This window comes from Primulina huaijiensis, chromosome 9, assembly GCF_012295235.1.
Source record: "Primulina huaijiensis isolate GDHJ02 chromosome 9, ASM1229523v2, whole genome shotgun sequence".
Classification (NCBI taxonomy): Eukaryota; Viridiplantae; Streptophyta; class Magnoliopsida; order Lamiales; family Gesneriaceae; genus Primulina; species Primulina huaijiensis.
Genome location: NC_133314.1, coordinates 4,881,387 through 4,891,899, shown reverse-complemented (window position 1 = coordinate 4,891,899; position 10,513 = coordinate 4,881,387). Strand labels below are relative to the sequence as shown.

Below are 10,513 nucleotides of genomic sequence, written 5' to 3'. Positions count from 1 at the left end.
TAGTTGATCTACAAGGAGAAATAATGCAGTGATATCTTTTGTAACCTGCTTGAGGTTTTTCATGGTATTCTCCTTGAGGGAATTAAATTTGAGTGTGTGCATCAGCTGAGTCGATTTGATTTCAGAGTGTTGCTATCAAATGGTGTAGACTGGACTGAATACCTTCGATCATGATATCAGTATCAATGGATACTTCAGGAGATAAGGCTTCAGATAATTCAGGAGCTTTGCCTTTGTCTTTTTCTCTGAAAGGTACCATTGCTAAGGTATGGGATTCAGTCTCAGCCTATTCTAATTCAGTTATGAAGTCTTCAACTGCTTCATGCTGAACGTCTGGAACTGAAGTGTTGAGCTGAGGATCAGTTGAATTGGACGGAACATCAGTTGGCTGTTGCATATTAGCTATTTGATTAGAGTGCAACTGAGCAGTATCAGATTGTTGTTGTTCGGTCATAACAACTGACTGAACCTCATCTTCAATTTCTTTTAACATAGCCTCCAATGCTAGTAGTTCTGTTGAGCTTTGTCCTGCATCTTTCTCAGATGGTTGAACATATTCTAAGTTCATCTGGATGTCAGTGGCAACTGATCGGATTACTTCGTCAATGTTGGCCAATGACAACTCAACATCTGTGTATAGAGATTGTCAACTGGTTGAGATGATGAAGGTACATCAGAAATAGATTGTTGAATCAGCTCAGAAACTTGTTCAATAATTAACTCCTTGACTGTTTCAGTTGGTTGGGCCTGCTATGCGGATGTTGGACTTCGTGAATCAACCAGTATACACAATTATTGATCCATTTCCCAAACTTTGATCTTCATTTGTAAAGATATTAGATCTAAGTCCAGCTGTTGGAAGACGGCTCTGTCATCATAAGCAATTGGATTGGATTGTAGTTCAGTTACAACTGAGCTGTTATTTCAATCTGCTTCTGCATGCGCATTAGATCAAAGAAATATGTCCTCCTCTCCAGTGCTTGGACAATAGTGACAGCCTTGACTGTCTTCAAGACCATTGTTTCCAGGTCAATGAATTTCTTTAAAACTGATTTCTTCTTCAGTCACCTAGCAAACACCATAGTTCGAAACTTGACCCATTTATCAAAATTTTCCAACTTGGACTCAGCAAACTCATTTATTTCACTCCAGATGAGGTCGAAGTGAGTTTGAATTAGGTTAGTTGGCCTGAGCTCTTCAACCACCTTACCCTTTCCTTTTGGATCAGTCAAGGCATGAGAGATACTCAGCCCTGTGGTAGTTGAATCTACCTTTTCTCTAATCACCACACCTTTCGGTCGAGCAATTGGTAGATGATAGATGTGGTTTTTACGTATTTTATTGCATTAGTTTGTGTGTGTTTGTATTGTGCATGCGTACATTTCATTTACATTTTGTTCGTTTTAGAGTAGGCATATGCATTTGATCATTTCTCACTAGAGCGTGATGGATTTGCAGGAAAATGACCGGGAAACTGAAATCAGAGCAAAAGATGCAAGCCGAGAAGAAAAACATACAGAAAGGCTGGCGCCCGAGCGGTAGAATTTCACCGCTCGGGCGCAAGAGGTGATCCGCGCAGCAAAATTACAGAGAAGATGGCGCTCGGGCGGTAATATTTTACCGCTCGAGCTCGAGAAATTTTTTCCGAGAAGAAAATTTACAGAAGACTCGGCGCTCGGGCGGTAATTTTCTACCGCTCGAGCGCGACTGCCGCATTCTCCAAGAAATTTACAGAATGTGTGGCGCTCAAGCGGTAATTTTCTACCGCCCGAGCGCCACCTATTTTTGGAAAATGTTCCTTGCCGATTCCTTACCTTAATCTGGGGATGTGGATGATATGGAAAGGATCTTTGGACGGTTTTTGAGACATTCAGACATTATTGAGCACTAAATACGCTTGAGGAAGGAGAAAAAGCGTGGGGAGTGAAGAATTGAATATTTCCGGGCATCGTTCCTCGACTTTTCGTCACGCCTAGTATTTCTAATCTAGTTTCTATCATTCAAACTTTGTTTTGTGTATTTCAAATATGAATTCAAGTAGCTAACTTTAAATATTTGTTGGGATTAAAGGGGATCCTACCCCAAACTTCGATTTAATTAATTTATATTTCGATTAGTGCGTTATTCTTGATTATACTATTGTTTTTCTTCGTGTTGTTAGAGCGTAGCTAACTTTAACAACGTCTTTATATTGCGAGTGAGTTCGAGAGAATTGCTTGTGATAGGAACGAGTAGTATAATCCGTGGATCTACAATTTGCATAGATATATGAAATTGGATACGTGCCGATAGTCATAGTCCTAAGGGTCGAAAACTAAGGGATTTCATAGATCAACATGCGATTCACTTTTGATAAATAATTAAAGACATTTAATTACTTCACTGAGTAGAATTAGTTTGGCATAGCTCGAGAGAGTGTGTTCAATGAAATAGGAAATCCTGTCGGAAGGATAAATCACTAGCGAACGAATTAATTAATTAACGAGGGGTAGGTGAACCGATATTCCCAACAAATTCATTTTTCATTGAATTTTAATCAACAACTCTAGATATAAATTCTTAGTATTAAATTCTTGAATTAGTTTATTTGCATATTTATTTAAGCATAGTATTAATAAGCAATCAATCAATTTTCGTTGGTAAAGATTTAAAAACTGAAATAATAATTGTCAAACACAGTCCTCAGTGGAACGATACGCGTACTCACGTACATTATACTATTACTTGACATCGTGCACTTGCGATTAAAATTGAGCATACAAAACTATAATTTTATTAAGGATTCCACAGCGCAAGTTTTGCTCGATCAAGTTTTTGGCGCCGTTGCCGGGGACTGTTAATCTACAATTTTATTCTCAATTATTTTCTTTAGCATTGTTTTATTTTTCTTTAGCTAACACTCCATATTTGATTGCAGATATCTTTTCCAGTGCATGCCAAAGTCACTTGACGTGGAGCTTGAGCAGTTTGATCCTGAAATTAAAAGAACTTTCCGCAGGAGAAGACAGTAGCAGAGACTGAAGGAACTGATGGAGAGGCACGAGCACGAGCATGAGGAGGAACACCATGAAGATAGACATGTCGAGATGCCACGCCGCATACCAATGCTAGAGTATGCCCAGCCTTCTTTGGATGGGGCACGCCCCAGCATTGTGAGGCCTATTGTGCGGGCAAACCACTTTGAAATCAAGCCAGCTATCATTCAGATGATTCAAATACAGTCCAATTTGGAGGAACTGCAGTAGATGATCCAAACACGCACGATTTTCTCGAAATTTGCGATACTTTTAAATTCAATGGAGTTTCTGATGATGCTGTTAGGTTGCGTTTATTTCCTTTCTCCTTACGTGATAAAGCTAAAGCATGGTTAAATTGTTTGCCTGTAGGTTCGATCACTACATGGGAGGACATGGCGAAAGCATTTCTCATTAAATACTTTCCTCCATCCAAGACCATGAAGCTGCGGGCAGACATTACAACATTTGCTCAATTCGATCAGGAGTCTTTATATGAGGCATGGGAACGCTTCAAGGATCTACTACGAAGATGCCCACATCACGAATTACCACTTGGGTTAGTCGTTCAAACATTTTATTATGGTTTGCTAACTCCTAACCGTACTATGATAGATGCTGCTGCTTGTGGAAACTTGTTGAGAAAAACTGCGGAAGAAGGATATGAGTTGTTGGAGGAAATGGCTGCTAGCAGTTATCATCCTCAATCTGAAAGGAACAACCAGCGGAGAAGTGCAGGAGTTCATCAGGTAACTGATTTTTCTGCCATTACTACACAACTTGACGTGTTGAACAGGAAACTAGATGGCTTGAACATGGGTGGCACAGCTATGCGTCTTCAAGAGATATTCTGTGAAAAGTGTGGAGGTGAACGTTTTGTGAAGGACTGTCAAGATGACAATCCATTTTATGTGAAAAACGAGGCACCGGTCAATCAAGTAGGACTCCACAACCGTCCAAAGAATGACCCTTATTCGAATACATACAATCTTGGATGGAGGCAACATCCCAACTTCTCATGGGGTGGCCAAAACAGTCAGAATCGACCACAGGGAGGACAACCATATGAAAAACAACCGATGTACAGATCTGATCCTCCTAGAGAAGAAAAGTCCAACCTGGAGCAAATGATGTCTAAGTTTATTTCATCCACTGAAACTAGACTTCAAAACCAAGATGCATCGATAAAAGGGCTCGAGAATCAAATTGGACAGTTGGCCAAAATGATAGCAAGTAGAGAGCTGGGCACCTTGCCAAGTAACACAGAAACAAATCCAAAAGAGCAAGTAAAGGCCATCGAGTTGAAGAGTGGGAAAGTTTTAGAGACCAGAGAAAAAGAGAAAACTCAAACATTGGATGAGCATACTGCGACATCTAAAGGTAAGTCTTCTAACACTACACCAACACCCACTGCAAAACCTAAAATTGTTATACCTCCTCCGTTTCCTGCAGCATTAAAAAAGGCCAAACTGGATGCGCAATTCGGTAAGTTTCTTGAGATATTTAAAAAATTGCATATTAATATTCCTTTTGCCGATGCTTTGATGCAAATGCCGAGTTACGCTAAATTTTTAAATGACATCTTAGAAAACAAGAGGAAATTGGAGGATCACATGACAGTGAATCTAACCGAAAATTGCTCTGCTTTGGTGCAAAACAAGATCGCACCGAAACTTAAGGATCCAAGGAGTTTTTCTATTCCTTGCATGATTGGTGATGTTGTTTTTCGTAAAGCGTTATGTGATCTTGGTGCAAGTATTAACCTGATGCCTTTTTCTATGTTTAGGAAACTTGGATTGGGGGAACCTAAGCCAACGAGGATGTCTTTACAGCTGGCAGATAGATCTATCAAGTATCCACGGGGAGTTATTGAGGATGTGCTAGTGAAAGTGGATAAGTTTATTTTGCCTGCTGATTTCGTGGTGCTCGACATGGAGGAGGATATGGAGATGCCCTTGATTTTGGGGAGACCATTCCTTGCAACTGGCAAGGCCTTGATTGATGTTCAAGAAGGGAAGTTGAGATTGAGAGTAGGGGAGGAAGAGATTACATTTGATGTTTTTAACGCACTTAAGCATACATTGCATTCTGATAGCTGTTATAGAATTGATGCTTTTGATTCTCTTGTGTCTAACTATGTGCAGGATGTTCTTAGGGACCCTTTGGAAGCCACTCTCACTACTGAATTGAGAGCAGACGAAATGGATGCAAAGAAAGCCGAAATAGTGGCATACCTCAATGCCAACCAGCCATGGAAGAGGCCAATAAGGATGAGATTAGAGGACTTATGAGATCGAAGAGACTTGATCCCTCAGAAGTCAAGTCTAGCAGAGCCACCAGCGCTGGAGCTTAAACCATTACCTCCACATCTGAAATACGTCTATCTAGGTGAGAATAATAAACTTCCTGTTATTATTTCCTCTCATTTGACAGATGTGATGGAGGACAAACTGCTGGAAGTGTTGAAAGCGCACAAGAGTGCACTTGCATGGAAGGTGGCGGATATCAAAGGGATAAATCCCTCAGTCTACATGCACAAGATATTGATGGAAGACAAGTACTCACCCCTTGTGCAACCTCAGAGACGATTGAATCCAAAGATGCAAGAGGTAGTGAAAGCAGAAACCATCAAACTCCTTGATGCAGGTATTATCTATCCTATATCTGATAGTGCATGGGTAAGTCCTGTTCAGTGTGTGCCGAAAAAAGGTGGGATTACGGTGATCACAAATGAAAACAATGAACTTATTCCCACAAGGACTGTTACGGGGTGGAGAGTGTGTATTGATTATAGGAAGTTGAATGATGCCACCCGTAAGGACCACTTTCCCCTTCCCTTTATTGATCAAATGTTGGAGAGACTAGCGGGGCATGAGTTTTACTGTTTTCTAGATGGGTATTCGGGATATAATCAAATCACTATTGCACCTGAGGACCAAGAGAAAACTACTTTCACTTGTCCTTATGGAACTTTTGTTTTTCGCCGTATGCCTTTTGGTCTTTGTAATGCACCTGCTACATTTCAGCGCTGCATGACTGCTATATTCCATGATATGATTGAAACCTTTCTTGAAATATTTATGGATGACTTTTCTATCTTTGGTGTATCGTTTGATGAGTGTTTGCAGAATTTGCGATCCGTGTTGAGGAGGTGCGAGGAGACGAACCTGGTGCTTAACTGGGAGAAGTGCCACTTCATGGTACAAGAGGGAATTGTCCTAGGGCACAAGATTTTGGAGAATGGGATAGAGGTGGATAAGGCAAAAGTGGAAGTTATCAAGAACTTACCCCCTCCGACATCCATAAAGGGAGTTAGAAGTTTTCTCGGACTTGTCGGTTTCTATCGGCGGTTTATCAGAGATTTTTCTAAAATTGCAAAACCCCTTTCTTCCTTACTTATGAAAGATGTGCCTTTTGATTTTAATTCTGACTGTGTACAGGCATATGAGGAGTTGAAGGAGCGATTGGTGACGGCTCATGTGTTGGTGGCTCCAGATTGGGACTTACCCTTCGAGGTCATGTGCGATGCCAGTGATACTGCGGTTGGTGTCGTCCTCGGCCAAAGGCGGAACAAGGTATTTCACACTATATACCATGCAAGTAAGACTCTCGATGAAGCACAATTAAATTATGCCACCACTGAAAAGGAGTTACTTGCGGTAGTATTTGCACTTGACAAATTTCATTCATACCTTGTTTTGTCCAAAGTAATTGTTTACATAGATCACTCGGCATTGATATATTTACTTGCTAAAAAAGATGCAAAGCCACGCTTACTTCGGTGGATTTTATTATTGCAAGAATTCGATTTAGAAATAAAAGAAAAAAAAGGTGTCGAGAATGTGGTAGCGGATCACTTGTCCATGTTAGAGCTGATTAGTGATGATTGTGTAGATCAAACTATAAATGATTGGTTTCCTGATGAGCAGCTATTTGAGGTGAGACACTGTCCTTGGTATGCAAATTTCGCTAACTTTCTAGTCACAGGCACACCACCACCAAATCTATCGTTTCACCAACGAAGAAATTCTTCTCTGACGTGAAATACTATTTTTGGGAGGAACCATTTTTGTTTATGTTTTGTGCAGATTCCATGATAAGAAGGTGTGTTGCAGAGGAGGAGTTTGGGCAAATCCTCAACCATTGCCATGACCGTGAGGTAGGTGGTCATTTTGGACCAACAAGGACGGCATCTAAGGTACTTGAATGTGGCTTTTATTGACCAACCCTCTTTAAAGATGCTCGTGCTTATGTGCTAACCTGTGATAAATGCCAGCGGTCAGGTAACATCTCTAACCGTCATGAAATGCCATTAAATAATATTCTTGAGTGTGAGGTTTTTAATGTATGGGGGATAGATTTCATGGGACCGTTTCCTGGTTCGTTCACGAAAAAATATATCTTGGTTGCGGTTGATTATGTGTCTAAGTGGGTGGAGGCAGAAGCGTATGCCACTAATGATGCTCAAGTGGTCCTGAAATTTTTAAAGAAAAATATTTTCAACAGGTTTGGGACACCAAGAGCAATCATTAGTGATGGTGGCATCCATTTTTACAATAAATTATTTGAAAAACTCTTGAGCAAATACGGTGTCACACACAAGCTCTCTACCCCATATCACCCCCAAACGAGTGGTCAAGTGGAAGTGTCGAACCGAGAGATAAAGCGGAGTTTGGAGAAAGTTGTAGGTGTCAGTCGGAAAGACTGGTCAGTGAGATTAGATGATGCTCTTTGGGCATATAGGACTGCTTTTAAAACACCTATAGGCGCTACACCATATAGGTTGTTGTTTGGTAAAGCATGTCATTTACCTGTAGAGTTGGAGCATCGAGCATACTGGGCCACAAAAGCATTGAACTTTAATTTTACTCACGCAGGTGAGCGACGTCTGCTGCAACTAGACCAGTTAGAGGAATTCCGGAACCTGGCGTATGATCTTGCACTGTCATACAAGGAGAAGACGAAGAAGGAAGGCCCATGACAAGCGGATCATCGAGAGGGAATTCAAGGAAGGTGACAATGTCCTACTCTACAACTCCCGGTTGTGACTGTTTCCTGGAAAATTGAAGTCACGATGGTCTGGACCATTTGTGATTTCTAAAGTATACCCGTCGGAAGCCGTGGAACTGCACGATGGAAAAGATGGGACATTCACAGTCAATGCCCAGCGATTGAAACACTACATGGGTGGCATAATTGAGCCACAACTTGGAATCACCCGGTTCCAAGACAATTCAAACTGAGACCGGCCGACAGTCTAGCTCTCGACTGTAAATTGAGAACTACTTTTCTTTCCCTTCTCTTGCAGTTAATTTGATTTTCCTTTCTTGTCAGTATGTTTTATTTTCTTTTATTGTTGTTTTGCTTTTATTAAAAAAATAAAAACAAAAACAAAAGAAAAAATATATATATATAAATTTCCAGAAAACCTGGCGCTCGGGCGGTAATTCTGTACCGCTCGAGCGCGATCACTCATTTCGCGGAAACATTCCAGAGAACCTGGCACCCGAGCGGTAATTTTTTACCGCCCGAGCGCGCCTGCAGATAAAAGCGCGAATCCCCTTTCCCCTTTCTCACTCTGAATTTTCTCAATCCCTAACATCACTCTCGCTCCCTTCTTCGATTTTTGTTGTGCAGGTACTTCCTTCTCCACTCAATTCTCCGGCAACGAGGCACAATCTTCTTTAGGAAGCAAGAACACCTCTCCCCGGTCAGCTTCTTCACTCCACTCACCCTCTCCATCATTAACACCATTATGGCACCAAAGAAATTGAAAGGTTCTCCCGATTCTTCTTCTTCCTCCTCATTTGATAGAACACGCTTTGTGAGTGAGTCGGCACGGGATCGATTTGAACATGCTAAGGTGCATAGAAACCCCATTGCTGAAAGGGGATTTCGTCGTCTATTCGAGGATAGACACGTGGAGACTCTTGGGGGATTAGAGAAACGAGGATAGATAAAATTTGTCGAGCAACCTAGAGCGGCAGTGGTGTCTGTAGTTAGGGAATTCTATGCGTATGCCGGTGAACGAACGGATGGTAAAGCGTTTGTTAGAGGTCGGCTTGTGTCGTTCGATTCATTCACGATTAATGCCCTATTAGAAACGGCCGACGTTGACGACTCCGAATTCGAGGCATTAGTTGCTTACCCTAACTACTCAATTATCATTTATACTTTGTGCCTTCCATGGAAACCTAAAAACCATTAGGGGGACCCCCGAGCTGCTTCGACGAAAAATATTTGCGGACCGATATTGCCCTGTGGTATCTATTTCTGGCCAGAAGGATGATGCCAGTTTCCCACAAGAGTGAGGTGCAGAAAGAGCGGGCAGTGGTACTTTTCGCGTTATCCCAGGACTACGCCATTAACGTGGGCAAGCTATTACACTCTCAAATCATGATGAGCATAAATAACAGCCACATCAGCCTATTTTTCCCTACCATCATATCCGAATTGTGTGCCCGAGCGGGAGTTATTTTCCGGGACGATGAGGAGTGGCTACAACCCATGAAGCCTATTTGTGTGGATGACTGGCGGCGGAAGAAGGCGAAACTACAGATAGACTTCCCCACTCAGGAGGAGGAAGTAGGAGGTTCAAGCGCCACCGCCCCTCGTCGCCCACAGCCCCGCAGACGCACCCAGAATGACAAAATGGACGAGATCTTTGCCTTCATGACTCATCAGGAGCAGGTCAACACCAATGTCGCGACACATCTTGGCCACCTCGAATCCATGATGCGCACTATGCTCCTCCACGGGGGCGTAGATCTAGGGACCATTCCGCCACTCCCGCCGTTCGTTCCTCCCTACCAGTTCCAGTATGAGTACTTTCCGCAAGGAGATGCCACCGGAGTGCCACCACCGGAGCACGATGAGGCGGAGCTGTGATCAGGGGAGTTCATTGTTTCCCCTTTCTTTTTCTTTTTTTTTTATTTGAGTTTCTTTTACCGCTTTATGTTTTATTTCGTACCGCTATTTTAATTTAGCATGTAGTTGCATATTCTGCTATGTTCCATTCGTGTGTGCACTTCTGTGTTTTGTTTTTTTTTTGTGCAATGGGGACATTGCACACAATTAGTATGAGGGGGTCGGTTCGTTGTGTGGTCGTTCGTATTTGTCTTGCATGTGTGTCAGTTGATGGTGAAACAAGTAAATTGGGAGCCAATGATGATTTTGGGCTAGATGAACTGCATGTCACTTTGTCTTATCACTCGTTATGAATCCCCAGGCGAATTAAAATTTTCTATGCACATGTAGTGGATTTTGCTAGTAGTGTGAATGACAGTTGAGTTCAAAATAATCTGTAAGGGAAATCGGGAAAACATGAGATGTGAGCAGAACTTGATTGAATTTCTGTTGAAATAAGTGACTGACCAGTGGCATGAACTCTAGTAGAAAATCAAAAGTATATCTCAAATAACCTTCATCCCCATCGTGCATAGGACCAATTTCTTCCCTAGGCCAAATAAATAAACATACCCTATATTCCAAGCCTAGGG

General features: G+C 41.9%; 1 protein-coding gene and 1 non-coding gene across 2 annotated transcripts; one reads left to right on the top strand and one right to left on the bottom strand.

Annotated features, from left to right (window-relative positions):
- The first annotated feature begins 3,029 nt into the window (after nucleotides 1-3,029).
- LOC140984706 (uncharacterized) lies at nucleotides 3,030-5,305 on the top strand. The gene is made up of 3 exons (XM_073452261.1): nucleotides 3,030-3,241; nucleotides 3,322-4,499; nucleotides 4,749-5,305. Exons 1-3 carry the CDS (start codon nucleotides 3,030-3,032, stop codon nucleotides 5,303-5,305), a joined length of 1,947 nt encoding a protein of 648 aa, XP_073308362.1.
- Nucleotides 3,459-3,564, bottom strand: LOC140985443 (small nucleolar RNA R71). The gene has a single exon (XR_012176762.1). It is a non-coding gene; the product is annotated as a small nucleolar RNA R71 (small nucleolar RNA).
- Nucleotides 5,306-10,513: the final 5,208 nt, after the last annotated feature.